This window comes from Leiobunum rupestre, chromosome 5 (assembly GCF_980474605.1).
Source record: "Leiobunum rupestre chromosome 5, qqLeiRupe1.1.hap1, whole genome shotgun sequence".
Classification (NCBI taxonomy): domain Eukaryota; kingdom Metazoa; phylum Arthropoda; class Arachnida; order Opiliones; family Sclerosomatidae; genus Leiobunum; species Leiobunum rupestre.
Genome location: NC_143388.1, coordinates 11108875 through 11127082, shown reverse-complemented (window position 1 = coordinate 11127082; position 18208 = coordinate 11108875). Strand labels below are relative to the sequence as shown.

Sequence of the window (18208 nt, the reverse complement as noted above, 5' to 3'; positions counted from 1 at the left end):
ATGCCGCTTTATTTAAATTTGCAAACAATATATTAGACTAATCATGGAATGAATATTTTTTTCGGAAAAATACGGAAAATTTTCCGGAGAAAAATCCTCGGTCATTTTCCGACTTACAACACTAGTTTTTACCCATTATTATACGTTATCTTTACGCAAACATTAATGAAAATAATTCAGTAGTAAACAATACCATTGTTGTTATCGTAGGTATAAAACAAATTGGCAAGCCGTGGTTCTGTGGTAGAACGTCCAGGTATCGTGCAGGAGGGCTCGGGTTCAAATCTTGCCCGATGCCAACGCAGATTGAAAAAAAAACAATATACTACACCCAATGACAAAAAGAGGGCTCTTTTGGAAAAACCTTTTCCCTAATTCCAAGAAACTGCAAACGCAGTGATTTCAAGAAACTGCCGCGAAAATGCGTACGCGTTCGCAGCCCATACAGACAGACAGACAGACAGATACACAGACACGGTGATTGTAAAACATAGTCCCCTCGGATAGGTAAAAATTACCTAATTCTTGAAGAATATTTTTAATTGCTTGAATCCTGAAAATGCAGGGAAAATTAATATCCAAAACTTTTCTTATTAAAATTTCAAACTTATTAAGTGAAAATTTAATGGTTTATATAAAACCTAGTCTAGCCTAGCCTTGAGCGTAGCTTCGTACCAAGAAATAAACCCAGAGCGTGTAATTTAAGTCGCGGAAGAATTACCTGTTAGAGAAATAAAAGTTTAAATTTGATATACGATGCAGATAAACATTTATTATGGAAGAAAGAAATCCGAGCTTCCTGCTTCTTCCGTTAGAGGGAGCCCCCCTTTGTTCGTCTTCCTACACAATGCATATACATATCGCGTTTACAAAAGGGTAGGTCAACTTTTATGGTCGTTTTTTCCCCCCGAACCGTAGTAAGTTTTCAGAGTTATTTCTAACAAACACGAACCTTTTAAAAAGTTAAGCTATGGCGAAGAAAACTAACTAGTTCTTTAAGAACTTGAGTTCACCGACACCACTATCTTTTTTAACTGTTGTACGAAAACGATGTAGGCTACTATTTCTTTGTCCGTTACATTTACTTCCATTGAAACAAGATTTGGATTCAACCTGATGTTTATTAACAAATCAAAAGTTATACAAATAATATATGCATTGTAGATTTCTTTACATTATCTATATTCATAACCTTTAGTGTATACATGATAACTTGATTAATTAAAAAATATATCGAAGAAAAATATTTACTTTATTTTATAGATATAATGCTGATAAATATTGTATGGCACTTAAATAAGCCCAATAGACAGAGAAACAAAATTTGCATTTGACCTGACGTTTAAAAATAAAAAGTTATAAAAAAATTATTTTCTTTTCATAAATTCATGAAATTTAGTGTAATAAATACATGATAACTTGTTTAATTTAAATAAATTTAGAACCAAATATTTCCTTTATTGTATAGATATAATATGCTGATTTATATTGTATTCCACATAAATAGGCCCTTTTAAGATGACAGATATTCTGGGAAAAAAATATATTTGATAGATCACAAATATAATGCAATTTTAATTTAAAATTATCTTTAATAGCTCACAAATATCATGAAAGTTTTAAAATTATCTTTGATAGCCCACAAATATAATTATATTTTAATTTAAATTATCTTTGATAGCTCACAAATATAATTATATTTTAATTTAAATTATCTTTGATAGCTCACAAATATCATGCAATTTTAATTTAAAATTATCTTTGATAGCTCACAAATATAATTATATTTTAATTTAAATTATCTTTGATAGCTCACAAATATCATGCAATTTTAATTTAAAATTATCTTTGATAGCTCACAAATATAATTATATTTTAATTTAACTCACAAATATCATGCAATTTTAATTTAAAATTATCTTTGATAGCTCACAAATATCATGAAATGTTTAAAATTATCTTCGATAGCCCACAAATATAATTATATTTTAATTTAAATTATCTTTGATAGCTCACAAATATCATGAAAGTTTTAAAATTATCTTTGATAGCCCACAAATATAATTATATTTTAATTTAAATTATCTTTGATAGCTCACAAATATAATTATATTTTAATTTAAATTATCTTTGATAGCTCACAAATATCATGCAATTTTAATTTAAAATTATCTTTGATAGCTCACAAATATAATTATATTTTAATTTAAATGTTCTTTGATAGCTCACAAATATCATGCAATTTTAATTTAAAATTATCTTTGATAGCTCACAAATATCATGAAATGTTTAAAATTATCTTCGATAGCCCACAAATATAATTATATTTTAATTTAAATTATCTTTGATAGCTCACAAATATCATGAAATGTTTAAAATTATCTTCGATAGCCCACAAATATAATTATATTTTAATTTAAATTATCTTTGATAGCTCACAAATATCATGAAATGTTTAAAATTATCTTCGATAGCCCACAAATATAATTATATTTTAATTTAAATTATCTTTGATAGCTCACAAATATCATGCAATTTTAATTTAAAATTATCTTTGATAGCTCACAAATATAATTATATTTTAATTTAAATGTTCTTTTATAGCTCACAAATATCATGCAATTTTAATTTAAAATTATCTTTGATAGCTCACAAATATAATTATATTTTAATTTAAATTATCTTTGATAGCTCACAAATATCATGCAATTTTAATTTAAAATTATCTTTGATAGCTCACAAATATAATTATATTTTAATTTAAATGTTCTTTTATAGCTCACAAATATCATGCAATTTTAATTTAAAATTATCTTTGATAGCTCACAAATATAATTATATTTTAATTTAAATGTTCTTTTATAGCTCACAAATATCATGCAATTTTAATTTAAAATTATCTTTGATAGCTCACAAATATCATGAAATGTTTAAAATTATCTTCGATAGCCCACAAATATAATTATATTTTAATTTAAATTATCTTTGATAGCTCACAAATATCATGAAATGTTTAAAATTATCTTCGATAGCCCACAAATATAATTATATTTTAATTTAAATTATCTTTGATAGCTCACAAATATCATGCAATTTTAATTTAAAATTATCTTTGATAGCTCACAAATATAATTATATTTTAATTTAAATTATCTTTGATAGCTCACAAATATCATGCAATTTTAATTTAAAATTATCTTTGATAGCTCACAAATATAATTATATTTTAATTTAAATGTTCTTTTATAGCTCACAAATATCATGCAATTTTAATTTAAAATTATCTTTGATAGCTCACAAATATAATTATATTTTAATTTAAATTATCTTTGATAGCTCACAAATATCATGCAATTTTAATTTAAAATTATCTTTGATAGCTCACAAAGATAATTATATTTTAATTTAAATGTTCTTTTATAGCTCACAAATATCATGCAATTTTAATTTAAAATTATCTTTGATAGCTCACAAATATAATTATATTTTAATTTAAATTATCTTTGATAGCTCACAAATATCATGCAATTTTAATTTAAAATTATCTTTGATAGCTCACAAATATAATTATATTTTAATTTAAATGTTCTTTTATAGCTCACAAATATCATGCAATTTTAATTTAAAATTATCTTTGATAGCTCACAAATCATGAAATGTTTAAAATTATCTTCGATAGCCCACAAATATAATTATATTTTAATTTAAATTATCTTTGATAGCTCACAAATATCATGAAATGTTTAAAATTATCTTCGATAGCCCACAAATATAATTATATTTTAATTTAAATTATCTTTGATAGCTCACAAATATCATGCAATTTTAATTTAAAATTATCTTTGATAGCTCACAAATATAATTATATTTTAATTTAAATTATCTTTGATAGCTCACAAATATCATGCAATTTTAATTTAAAATTATCTTTGATAGCTCACAAATATAATTATATTTTAATTTAAATGTTCTTTTATAGCTCACAAATATCATGCAATTTTAATTTAAAATTATCTTTGATAGCTCACAAATATAATTATATTTTAATTTAAATGTTCTTTTATAGCTCACAAATATCATGCAATTTTAATTTAAAATTATCTTTGATAGCTCACAAATATAATTATATTTTAATTTAAATGTTCTTTTATAGCTCACAAATATCATGCAATTTTAATTTAAAATTATCTTTGATAGCTCACAAATATAATTATATTTTAATTTAAATGTTCTTTTATAGCTCACAAATATCATGCAATTTTAATTTAAAATTATCTTTGATAGCTCACAAATATAATTATATTTTAATTTAAATTATCTTTGATAGCTCACAAATATCATGCAATTTTAATTTAAAATTATCTTTGATAGCTCACAAATATAATTATATTTTAATTTAAATGTTCTTTTATAGCTCACAAATATCATGCAATTTTAATTTAAAATTATCTTTGATAGCTCACAAATATCATGAAATGTTTAAAATTATCTTTGATAGCTCACAAATATCATGAAATGTTTAAAATTATCTTCGATAGCCCACAAATATAATTATATTTTAATTTAAATTATCTTTGATAGCTCACAAATATCATGAAATGTTTAAAATTATCTTCGATAGCCCACAAATATAATTATATTTTAATTTAAATTATCTTTGATAGCTCACAAATATCATGCAATTTTAATTTAAAATTATCGTTGATAGCTCACAAATATAATTATATTTTAATTTAAATTATCTTTGATAGCTCACAAATATCATGCAATTTTAATTTAAAATTATCTTTGATAGCTCACAAATATAATTATATTTTAATTTAAATGTTCTTTTATAGCTCACAAATATCATGCAATTTTAATTTAAAATTATCTTTGATAGCTCACAAATATCATTATATTTTAATTTAAATGTTCTTTTATAGCTCACAAATATCATGCAATTTTAATTTAAAATTATCTTTGATAGCTCACAAATATAATTATATTTTAATTTAAATGTTCTTTTATAGCTCACAAATATCATGCAATTTTAAATTAAAATTATCTTTGATAGCTCACAAATATCATGAAATTTTTAAAATTATCTTTGATAGCTCACAAATATCATGAAATTTTGATTTAAAATTATATTTGATAGATCACAAATATTATAAAAAATTTATTTCAAATTTATCTTTGACTTTACAAATTATAATATGGTTACTAAACAATACAGTTCAACTATATCAAAACTTTTATTTTCTTAAATAAAATGGGTAATCTTTGCCATATTACACACTATTTCAACATAACGAAAATAGATTTTGTTCAGTATGAATTAAATTAAAATTCATAAAATTTAATCATGTTCCATAAAGTAATTAAATTTAAAATGAGAAAACTTTGAAACTAAGGTTCTCATGGACAGTCAAATCCTTTCAAAGATGTATTATTCATTGTAATAGCGTGGAAATTTTAATATTATTTATTTCAATATTTGTTTTAGTATAATGCACAAAAAAATAACGCTACATTATAAGGTATTCTTAAAAAGAATCAGTGGAGCATGAACCAAAATTCTTTTTGAGCGCTTTGGGGTGAATGGGGCATCATCTAAGACATAAGGTGAAGAAAGTTGTTTAACAGGTCTTTGGCGTTGGGAAGAGTTTTCCGGACCAAAAGAAAAAGATTTCCTTCAAACACTTTTCATTTAATTGGTTTATTTTAATATTGTCGCTTTCGTGACTGTGCTCTATGGCGCGATTGGCTTCGAACCCAAATTACCGGTTAGTTTTTCATTAATGAAGGAGAGCCATTAGGTATTTGGCAGACGGCTGTCTTGGGAAATATTCAGGTTGAGATTAGTTTACTATTAAACTAGTTGTAGTATTCTCAAGAGTTGTCACGAAATGAAATCGTCGATTTAACATTTTATGATCTAAATATTCTAACTGGTAAATAACGATAAGCGGGTTATTTAGTTTCCGGAAAATCTACTTGCGTCTTCCTCGTCTAGTTTATTCCACTATTTATTAATTTTTCAGAAAGTTAAAATGTGAAAGCTAAATACTTAATTTATGTCAATTTCGTGTTTAATTAATAATCGATTGAAATATTTAGGACGAATTTCAGTTAGCTCCTCCCATTGACGTGACTTAAGCATCCCTTCCCGCTTCCCAAAATGCGTGATTGTTAAAAAATAAACATATTTTATCGCTTTATCATTTTACATGGTACGTTACAAGCCATTTCGTTGGGAGATATGTTTGCCTGCTGCAAGCATATATCTCCCAACAATAGCTCTATACACCCCGCTGAGTATAGACACATTTGATCGAATTCCAAACGATCGATCGAGGGTCCTTTGATCGAAACGTGATAATTTCATCGACAAAAGTGAGAGCACCCGTAGGAGACCTTTCTTATCAATATCACAATTTCTTTACTGAAATGTTTGAGAAAAGTTCAAAGGTTGCCGGTTAGGTTAAGTAAAAAAAATACTTAAAATAACTTTTTTACTTAACTAATAAAGGACAGTTCTTGTACATAATTAAGAGATAAAAATAATTAAAAACCACATTTACTCTGTCTATTGTCTCTAACGATATCTCATTTTCGTTTTAATTGTATATTAGCCTGACGACGACGCGGGTGTTGGCGTCGAAACCTTTTAATTGTACAATAGTGGTTTTTAATTATTTTAATCTCATAACTTTTTTAGTCTATAAGTTTAATGGTTTCGATGTCAGTAGGTACGATTTCTATATTTTAACGAGTTTAAGTTTAAAAACAAAAACACGACGCATTACATTGATTGGTCGATCTTTTAAACTTTGATCATTTTTACATTTCGATCAAATGCAATGTAACCCGGCCATCTGTTTAAAGGCACAATAAAATACGCGAAAAAGTAGATTAGTCCATAATTAAAAGGGATAATATAGCTAAATCCTAAACAAATTTGAAGAAATTAAAAAACTTACTACTAACTCGTACCCAATAGGTCTTCGAGCAAAAAACGCGAAACTTGGATCAAATAGATCTTCGAGTAATAAACTAAATTAAAATTAAATAAAATAGCCAGAAATTCCAACGGTAGACCGGTTTCGTTCTATTTGGAACTCATCAGTACCGTGCGGGAAATCTGGCTGGCGACTGTCAAATCTAGAGGAGAAACTAAGCCTAAACATTTAAAATTTCAAAACGCGTTGCATATAGCAACGGAAAGCCGAAAAGGGGGGAGTGTAGTGGAGAATAGGATTTAGCTATATTATCCCTTTTAATTATGGACTAATCTACTTTTTCGCGTATTTTATCATCCTTCTCACAGTCCATAGGTGGTTTCTTCTAACTTAACTTAAAGGCACAATAAGTCGCTAGATGACTTGGGCCTAAGGTGGTGCCTTGGGTATTAGCCTAGCTGAGCCTAGCTGATGCACTTCGATCGTTTGGAATCGATCAAAAGGACCCAAATTGACTAGACTATTGCGCCATCCGATAGTTAAAAAACGTCACGCGATACAAGCTCTAACAAATATGGGTTTTCTCAGTCTTTTACCGTGGAAAACCCACCCACGAACCCACTAGCTTTTTCCGAACGCCTTCAAAATGTCTGAAATGCCATATTTCCATAGAGATCCGTCGGACCGTCAATGGATCAATTCGGTTCTACGAGGATAATAGTCTGTCTGGAGCAAATATCGTGCGATCTCCACATTACTCTTTTAAGCCTTGTGTGAAAATCGCGGGATGATTTTCCGGAGCTAATAACGTAAAGCTCTTTCAAGGTGAAGTTCGTTGAATGAATTCGTTCACATTTCGCAACCGCGTAATGTTGCGGTAATGTTCTTTTAGAAAGTTTTGAGGTTTTTGCCTTTACCAACTTCTCAGTAAAGAAAAATAATAGCCTAATCACCGTTGCCCTTTGTACCGTTGTCATCTGGAATTTGCAAAGAGGGCCATGCGCGGACCGTCTGATGGTGTTGGGTGTGGTTCCTGTCAACTGCGATTGTCTGATCTAAAGGCGTTTTCACTTCTTTAAAAATATATTAAGTCTCTAGCGGTCATAATTGCACGTAGGTCTATGGAATTCACGAGGTGTAACGTTGATTTAAAGTAATATAAATGATGATTTCATCCTTTATTTACCGAGAAATTTGTAATATTTCTAATGGAAGTTCTAAGACTTTTATATAAATTTACATGGTTGCAGATTTTTCCGAGAAAAATTCCAAAAATGAAAGTTACGTTCATTATATTTTATTGACCTCTTGGTCAGTTTTTGATTTCCAAAATATTAATAATATTTTAAATAATTATTAAAAATATTATACAATTTAATTTTTAACCTTTTTAAATGTCAGTTGAACTCAAATAACTACTTTTCGACAAAAAGTAACAATTACTTAACATCCACTCTTAACCCCTCAATTATAACCCCTCCATTAACCTTAAAATTGTTAATTTATATTAAAAATTGGGCCTATTTATCGTTTTAATCTATTACTAAAACTCGGGATCAGGCCAACTGGTCGCCGGACGAGTGGTCCCCGGACTTAACTGGTCGCGTAGGATAAGTGGTCCCCAGACTAGTGGTTGCCGGACTAATGGTACCCTAAAAAATTCGTATGACAAAAGCAAAAGCGAGGAAATTCTTACCCAATTCCAATTACGAGGGATGGATATGAAATTCCGGACAGTTATAAGGTTATAAAATCTTCCGACCGGAAATATTGTTAACATACTAACATATTTTTAATTTGTAATCATCAGAAATTTAAATGTGAAAATTTCATGTTATTTGATTCTGGATCCACTGACCCAGAGAGAATACTCGTATTTGGAACTATGACTAATCTTAATCTTTTCATTTTAAAATGTCTCACTTAACGATCAAAATTATACTTCCCTATGCGACGATTAGTCCGCCTAACTACTTTTTTGAAGCGACAACTTGTCCGTCGACGACTTCACTTAGGCGACTACTAGGCCGGTGACCACATGACCAACGACCACAAGCCCAGCGACGAGTTGTCATTGACCCCTAAAACTCATACTATTCTAAAAGGGAAAAGCACATTTAAAATTGCAACTGTAACTCAAAAGAATTAAATATTTATGTTTCGTAACATGTCAGCGATTCTTTAGCCCTTCCCTCCATAACATTTAGTCACGCCCCTTAGAGCGTCACGTCATTTATGAAAAACCCCTTATTTAAAGTCATAAATTTTGATTACGTTTCTTATTTTCAGACTTATTTTATGAATAAAGGCATAAATATAGTCTAACCCATTATAATACCATTTTTTTAACAAACAATTTCAGCTTAAACTTGAAAGGTACACAAAAACCTTTTGATAGATCTGATTATTAGAGTCTCCACGACCGAAACTTATTCTTCTATTGTTCTTCTAGTCTTAGGTCATTTCAAAATGATTATTTGGTGGGGGGGGGGGGACTCCTACAACGCAAAAAAATATCTAGAAAAACTTTCGTGTTTCTTCAGCCCACCCTCATTTCCTGCTAAAAACATCACGAAATTGAAATCATTACTTATCACTATGGAGACCATTAAGTCAATTTCATATAAATACTACCCCACAAAAAGGATGCTTACAAAAGAAAGTTCAGTTAAAAAATCTTTCAAAAATAACCAACCGTTGCGAATTTCAAAAACGAGTGATATTTTTCGTGAATTATAAATGTATTGTAAATTTAGGTTATTATATCTCTGAGAAAAAAAGGTGGTCGTTCTTTTAACGTTTAACTTTCTTCGCTTGGGAAAATCAGTCAAGCGTTACGGTTGGTGGCTATAAACGGTGGGAATGTGGAAAACTGTTATGAAATTCAATTATGATTAACTGTTTCTTAGAAACGTACAAGCACGCTGCTATATTGTAACGGCTCAACGGGGTAAAATTTCTCCCGATCTCCACCACGCAGTGATGTTTTAATTAAAGGATTTGGTACCTTCTGGGGTTCGAATTTATTTTAGCCGTAGGCGGCGCGCTAATATTTTGCGCTGTGTATGTCTTTCGTTGGCGTATAATAGAAGTAATTGGCTCGGCTATTTAGTTGGTATTAAAGGATAGCTTGTTTGGGATATTAGAATTGACTTTAATTTGAGTCTATTCAGTTTCAAGGCTATTTATATAAAAAATGACGCAACTCTCGAATTAAATCATTGATTATGCCATTCACGTGGTTTATTCAAGAACTGTTTTCGCTTTTTATGGTTAGAATTCTTTTGTTACGTTTTTTCTTTCGTACCCTTATTTAAAGATAACTTTTGGCAGGACACCAGAATCGTTTTTACATAAATTCCAGTATAGAGAATTAAATTTATTAGGGCGTGTGTTAAATATATATATTTTCACAATTACTTTAATAACTACAATTATATAATTACTTTAAACGTTTGGAAATTATACCACCATAAAGAACAATAATATATAGTGTATACATCAATTAATATACATTTCTTTGTTGTATAGCTTTTATTGTTATTATGTAGCGTACTTTTTGGAGAACGTATATAAAATCATGAATTTTATTATGTCTACTAAGCATTTCACCACATACACTGCTAAAATCCGATTTGTACTACACTCAGTTGCAGCTTAAGAAAGGCAAAATATCTAGTACATTTGGCGGAAAGATACTAGCACGAATTTCCGGTAAATCGGCGGCGGGAATTTCGAATTTCAGCTATTTTCTGTTGAGTTCCAAAAGGTTCCTGCGCGTGTTATATTTTCAAAGTGATCCATAAATATTTAATGTACATTATTATTTTTAAACTTTTATCATAGCGTAATTTCAGTATTATGACTCTAAACAATCACCATTAATTAATTAATGGTCAGTTTGAAATATAACGAAATAGACGGTATTTTCCAAAATTATATAACGCGCGCGGGTATACTTAGAAATTCAACCGTAAACAGGCCACATTTGAAATTCCCACCGCCGATTTACCGGAAATTCAGGCTAGTATCTTTCCGCCAAATGCACTAGATATTTTTCCTTTCTTAACCTGCAACTGAGTATATACATACTAGCTCCTAGTACTAGGTCCTGATACTTGTGTTATAACTAGGAGTGTACAATCTACACTCCAATCAGTCTATTTTTAAGGAAAAACTAAAAAAATATAATTTTATTTATACAAATACGTTAGTAATAGAGATTCCCATTGTCTGTTAAACAAAATATGGTATACAACCAATTTAAGTTTTTTCGAAATATTAAAATATTTTAAATACTATTATTTTGTAAATTACACTAAATAATGATACACATAAAAATATTCACGGTATTTATTACTCTAAAAATAATACCTAATACATGCATCAAAATGTTAACGACCCTTAAAATTTCCCTCCGACAAATAAATATTTAAAATAAGATTTAGAACTAAAAAAATTTGCATAAGAAATTCCTATTATTGCTAGTCGTGTGAGAGGTAATATTTAAAAGGAAATTGGATCGCTATTAATGGCCTCGAAATCGCGCCAAAGTGTCCGAAGTATATATACTTAATGGCAATTTTTTCCATCATCGTGGATATTCGGTTTCCCCGAAAAACTGGCTCGATCCGGTCTCTGAAATCTCCCTCAGCGTAGCAGTGAATTATGTTTTTCTCCAAACAAAATAAAAAAGAACGGTCGTGCCTTATCCATCGTAGACGGGGATATTTATTTTTACATCGCTTGTTTAATTATTTTTTTAGATGTCATGCCTGAAATAACATAGTCCTAGTCTGATTTCTTCTACTTAGGTGGCGCCATCGTTAATCCTTTTTTTTAACTATGAAAATAGGGCATCTTATCTTTTATGTGTTGAGTTAAACTTCAATTGGGTATTTTATAAGTAACATAGTAAAATAAGTAACATATGACACTTCTTATGGTTTCAAAGTAAGTGTCGGCTCTACGTTAAGTATTTCTTTTTTTCACAGATTTCACTAGCGTCGAAATCAAAACAAGACGCTTAAGCTAAATTTTAACCCAAAGACGGGACATAAAAGTACCTCTCGCGTTTATTGTCTTGTTTGTGAATTTGTCAAGAACTTCAATTATAGTAATTTTTTACAATATATTTTACGTGGGATATATAATTTAGGGTCAAGTCCACTAACAATTGTAAGTAGAGTATAAGTTGTCTAATAGTTTTAATAATCAACAATGGCTCTCTGACGACGTTATTGTTTCGCGATTTGGAATTTTAGCTTAATTTGCCATTAATAGATGGCACCACGCTCTTCAGTAAAGTCGTTTTTTTTTCGAACAATCGGATAAATTCATTGCCATGTCTAATGCTTGTTTTCCACTGGCGCGCGCAACGACGCGTTTCTCAGCTTTGAAACGTTCAAACGTTTTTACGCGCGTAAAGAAAATAACATTATGACGCGTGCTAGTGGAAAACAAGCTTAATAGCAAAGCGAGGGGCAGGTAACTTCATTGATTAACGACACACCCCTTAAAAGATTAAATCCGATTTAATCACGATTATGTTGATTAAATAACGTTCTATCAATAATTAGAATGTTTAAAACTGATTTAATCATGATTAAATGATTAAATCCTGATTGAAACGATTTAATCGTGATTAGTATGATTAAATCACGATTAGAAATTAGAACGAGAATGTGAGTAGAATTATTATTTCGTATTTACCGCGCTCGATAAAATTTCGATTCGACCGATTATATTGATTAAATCGTGATTAAATTGATTAAATCGTGATTAATATGATTAAATCGTGATTAAAATGATTAAATCGTAATTAAAATGACTAAATCGTGATTAAAATGATTAAATCGTGATTAAAATGATTAAATCGTGATTAAAATGATTAAATCGTGATTAAAATGATTAAATCGTGATTAAAATGATTAAATCGTGATTAAAATGATTAAATCGTGATTAAAATGATTAAATCGTGATTAAAATGATTAAATCGTGATTAAAATGATTAAATCACGATTAGAAATTAGAACGAGAATGTGATTAGAATTATTATTTCGTATTTACCGCGCTCGATAAAATCTCGATTCGACCGATTATATTGATTAAATCGTGATTAAAATGATTAAATCGTGATTAATATGATTAAATCGTGATTAAAATGATTAAATCGTAATTAAAATGACTAAATCGTGATTAAAATGATTAAATCGTGATTAAAATGATTAAATCGTGATTAAAATGATTAAATCGTGATTAAAATGATTAAATCGTGATTAAAATGATTAAATCGTGATTAAAATGATTAAATCGTGATTAAAATGATTAAATCGTGATTAAAATGATTAAATCGTGATTAAAATGATTAAATCGTGATTAAAATGATTAAATCGTGATTAAAATGATTAAATCGTGATTAAAATGATTAAATCGTGATTAAAATGATTAAATCGTGATTAAAATGATTAATCCTGATTAAAATGATTAATCCTGATTAAAAAGATTAGATCATGATTAGAATGATTAAATCTCGTTTAAATCGTGATTAGAGTGATTAAATCTTGATTAGATTTTTTAATCTTGATTACCCTGATTTTTCATTTTACTATGATTAAGACGCCCCCAAAATGGACGTGACCTGCCCCTCGTAGCAAAGGCCCTATCAAAATAAAGGTGGCAATGATAGAGTCGACAGTTGCTATAATGCTTTTGTTTTTACAGAAACGTTTTTCAGGGCTGTATTAAGGTATGTGCCATGGCACAGGGGCCCCCGTCTTCGAAATAAATAAATAAATTCAAGTCAAAAAGAAAGACAGTCTGAATTTTTTAGGGGCCCCAAGTTGGAAAGTTCTACTTAGCACAGGGCCCCCAAATTCTACATTTCTACTTTGCACAGGGCTCCCAATAGTGTTAATCCGAACATGACGTTTCTCGACACTAACACTATCGCCCTTCCCCGACTTTGACTTGTAATCGAACTGAGTAGCATATTATCGTCCTTGCAATTAATTTATTCCTCATTTGGGCATATTTAGACACTGTGCCGAATTAAACATTGATAACTCTGAAAATCAGTTCCCTGATAACATTTTGCTATTTGTTATTACTTATTGATATTTTGTTACTTATGCTATTAATAGTACGAAATAGTACCATGAATGTATTCATTTCAACCATGAATATCGAACTGCATTAGGTAGTCTAGCCTCAGTCGCCAGGATGGGAGGAGCTTAGTTATTATGACGTTGGGAACGCGCCAACGCTCAAAAATTGTATCGAAGGGCAACGATTTGAAATTTGACTAGATTTCAGTCCCAAGGCTTAGCGATAAATTTAGTTTAAAAAATTTGAATATCACATCGTTTTGATTGAACGAAAATAGGTAAGAATATTAATAATAAATTCTTTTATTTATGATTATCAAGTAATTTGGTTAGAGTACAGGTATTTTTATAAGAATCACGAGTCATTTTCTTCGCCGGTTAAATAAGACGATCCCATCCTGTCATGGCCAATAGAAGTGGCAGTTGCCAATGTGGCGCCATCCCTGAACTATTTATTAGAAAAAGTTCTATATGAATCTGGTTAAGAGCAAACTGTCGTCTGCTAAATGGTAGCAACGAATCTAGAGATTGCTGTAGTGTAATTATAAAATTTCGTTTACGGTTATTGAATCTAAATTATTTTATTGACATTGGGTGGTATCAGCTTTTTTGTTAATTATGTAAAGTTAACAAGTACATAAAAAACTTACCACTACTATTATTCTGCCGTGCAAAGCACAAAAGCATTTACGACCAAAACTTAATATGGAGAAAACCCGTGAAATTCAAACTTTCTTTGCCTTAAGATACTCCAACTTACTTCTTTCAAGTTTATATAGTAGACTTGGATTTTTCATCTCAAGTTATATTCTGGTACTAAACTATTTACCGGCCAAACGATATTTTCAGAAATATCATTAAAACAATGTCTTAAAACGCGAAAAAAATGCGTTTTGATTTGACTTTTAAAGAAAATAAACACACTAATGCAAAAACCTAAAATAATGCGTTTTGCAACAAGTCATTTCTCTAAGAACAAAAATTTTAAATTCGAAAATTAGTTCAAAATTGAATTTAACGTATAAAATAAGGAGAAATAAAACCAAAATCTGTAAATCGAAAATTTGGTCGTTAATGCTTTTGTGCTTTGCACGGCAGAATTGCGCTATTGAAAATATCACCATCAGTGGCGGACTGGCCATAGAGTGAACCTGCCCGATGGCAGGTGGGCCCCATGGACCGTTCATGAAGTGGGCCCCATGTGGGCCCCATTAAACATGATAGCGTTATAGTTTTTAAGGCTGGGGCCCTTTGTCTCCTGGCAGTCAATAATATTAGACCCAGTCCGCCACTGATCACCATGGAAACAAAATCTCGCCAGGCACAAATACAAAGCCAGAATTCAAATCCCGCTTCGTTTCCAAACCATAAAGTTGATGACGCGTTTTTCGTCACTGAGTTGAGAATGACGTAATTTACGTCATATCCCGTGAACAAAGTTTCATTTAAATAAATCCGTTTATGGCATCCTTATGAGTAATACATATGATATTACCCTTTGGAAAATACATGTTAGAATAGTCCTATCAATAAATAACGAAATTAATTTAAATTTGTAGATTGCTGAGCGATCATTTATGGATCTTCCTCGCATTCGCCTGGACGGCGGACGACAAGCATTTCGTCGAAGATGGGGTTATGACCTTTCCGGACCACCTCCTTTACCGGAAGAGGACGAGGACAGCGAGTTATCCGAAACCACATCGCTGCGAGACGAACGACTACTTAGATTTTCGCCCATGGGTAAGTCGAAACCCTCCTTACTTATTATTATTAAGAATCCATTGTATTCGACGTTGGAACAACTTTCCTGGTTTCCCATTTCCCGCCCTGCTCGACCTTCGTTACCATTGAGTTGGGAATAAATAGAGGTACAACTAAATCTGGCTGGCGCGGGACCAATTTCCTTCAATAAGGAGACTTAATCAACTTTATCCTTCTACCGGGGCGGCATCTGTCTCTAGTGGTGGAAACTTTATTGCAATTGAATTTTTTCGCGAATCTGACGCGAAATTGAAATGTATGATTACTCTTAACAAACAAACAGGGGCGTAGGAACCAGGGGGGGCAAGGGGGGAAATGCCCCTCCCTAGAATTTTACTGGGAGGGGCAACTAATGTTATTGCCCCCTCCAACTTTTTGGTCAGTTGAAATCTTCGCAAGGCTCAAATTATCATTTTAAAAGCATATAAAGCTTATAGAACCTCAACTGTGTTTAAATTTCAGTCTTTTCCCGCCAATGTATATAGTAGAAAAATGTACAAATGCATTCGGAGAAGCTACAGTCCATTAAAAATTCAAAACCATTCTCCTGACCCCTTTTGTTTCACTTTGCCCCCTCCAACTTCTAGAACGTTCCTACGCCCCTGCAAACAAACCTTTGAAGTTGTTTAAAAATAATTTTATTATGTCAACACGATCCTTTTTAACACAAGTTACGGTGAGTTAGCTAATAATTTTTTATTTTTAGCCATATAACTTTACAAAATATAGATGGCGCTACCGCCTAATTATAAAGATTAATTTCGTACAGTCTTATCAGAACGGGTCCCGCGTAACAATGGCAACCGAAATCGTAATTGTAATTCTAGCAGTATTATTCCCAATTCAATGTTCGTTACCACCGTATCTGCATCCGTATCGCCACCTATCGTAATTTTCGCGAACTGGTACTTTCCATTTTCACCGCAGATGGCGCCGCTGCTCGCAAAATACGAGTGTCATTATATCTCACGGTCTCTTAACGCTCGATACTTAGCATCTAGGCTTTCGGAATTTCCAAGCGGCGTCTAACGTAACTTTAAGTTACCCTAACCAAATACAGATGACGCTGAAAAATATTTTTTGTACAAGTGTGTGACGTTCTTAACACAAGTTTTCAAATATTTATAATTAAGGCGTTAGAATATCAAAACTATCTTAAATATTTAATATGAAAATTGTATTTTTTCCGGGCCGTACAACTTTAAGCTACCCTACCCAAATACAGATGACGCTACCGTGCGCTGATAAATGGTTTTTGTACAAGTGTGTGACGTTTTTGACACACTTTTTCAAATATTTATAATTAAGGCGTTAGAATATCAAAACTATCTTAAATATTAAATATGAAAATTTTATTTATTTTTTCTGAGCCGTACAACTTTGTTTTATCCAAAGGTGATTTCTCTTTTCCCACGCGTTGTCGGGAACAATATTTCTCGGGAATGTTATGACAACGTTTCTATAGTAACTCTGAAATGAATCACTTTAGAAAAATGAAAGTTATTATAGTGTGGGATTTTAAACGGAGGAATCAATAGGTGGTAAGACTCGGTTCAAAAGAAGGTCGAAAGCGCTTGCGAGCTGTATGCTATGTCCAACGCCTCTAACGTTAAATGTCTGGGTGAGTCAAAAAAAACAATATTTTAATTTTATATATATACGTTCAGAGGCTTGGTTCAAGGTGCACAGTACAGGTGGAATTGTATTTTTATTTTTTATTTTAAATTGTGTGTGCACCTCCCCCCGAACCAAAATCCTGGCTACGTCACTGTATACGTTTAATCCTTCGGTGTCACATTATTATCGACGCGACAATTTTTTACCCTTGGAACTCTGAATATTGTTTGCAAATCATCCAAGGTGACAGGTACACAAACACAGTCTTGCGCTACCTTGTGAGTCACTCTCATTTTCCTCGGAAAAAAACGACAATAATTGTCATACGAAAGCTACATCGTAAAATGATCAGTCAATATTTCAAGTTCCATAGTTTACTCTTACATTTGTCCGCGGATATCAGCCCGAAACATCTGCCGTGTTTAAAGGTTACACATATTTATCCTTCCTAAAATGCAGCCAAACACAGTTTTGTGGGTAATCTTTTATTTTTGGGTACTTCTTAGTAATATTTGCAAACCAGTGTTGTACTTTTCAATATAATATCTCTTTTTACAATAATAAATATAAGGTTAATTTTCTGATTTAAATATTTAAGCGCCATTTTGGGATTACACATTTAAGCTTAATTCTAGGGATTAAACAGTGGAGCTTAATTTTGGAGATAAAACAATTAAGTACAATTTTGGAGATTAAACAATTAAGTGCAATTTTTGGGATTAAACCGTTAAGCTTACTTTTGGGGGATTTAACAATTAAGTGCAATTTTTTTAGGAT

The 18208-nt window shown here is 30.6% G+C and overlaps 1 protein-coding gene across 6 annotated transcripts in view; it reads left to right on the top strand.

Annotated features, from left to right (window-relative positions):
• The window catches only part of raskol (Ras GTPase-activating protein raskol), a 192299-nt gene that overhangs the window by 67199 nt on the left and 106892 nt on the right, over positions 1-18208 (top strand). For all 6 annotated transcript variants that reach the window (XM_090175852.1, XM_090175854.1, XM_090175853.1 and 3 more), the window contains one exon: positions 15610-15793. In XM_090175852.1, the coding sequence (XP_090031978.1) occupies positions 15610-15793 (184 nt within the window). The remainder of the gene's footprint in view (positions 1-15609; positions 15794-18208) is intronic.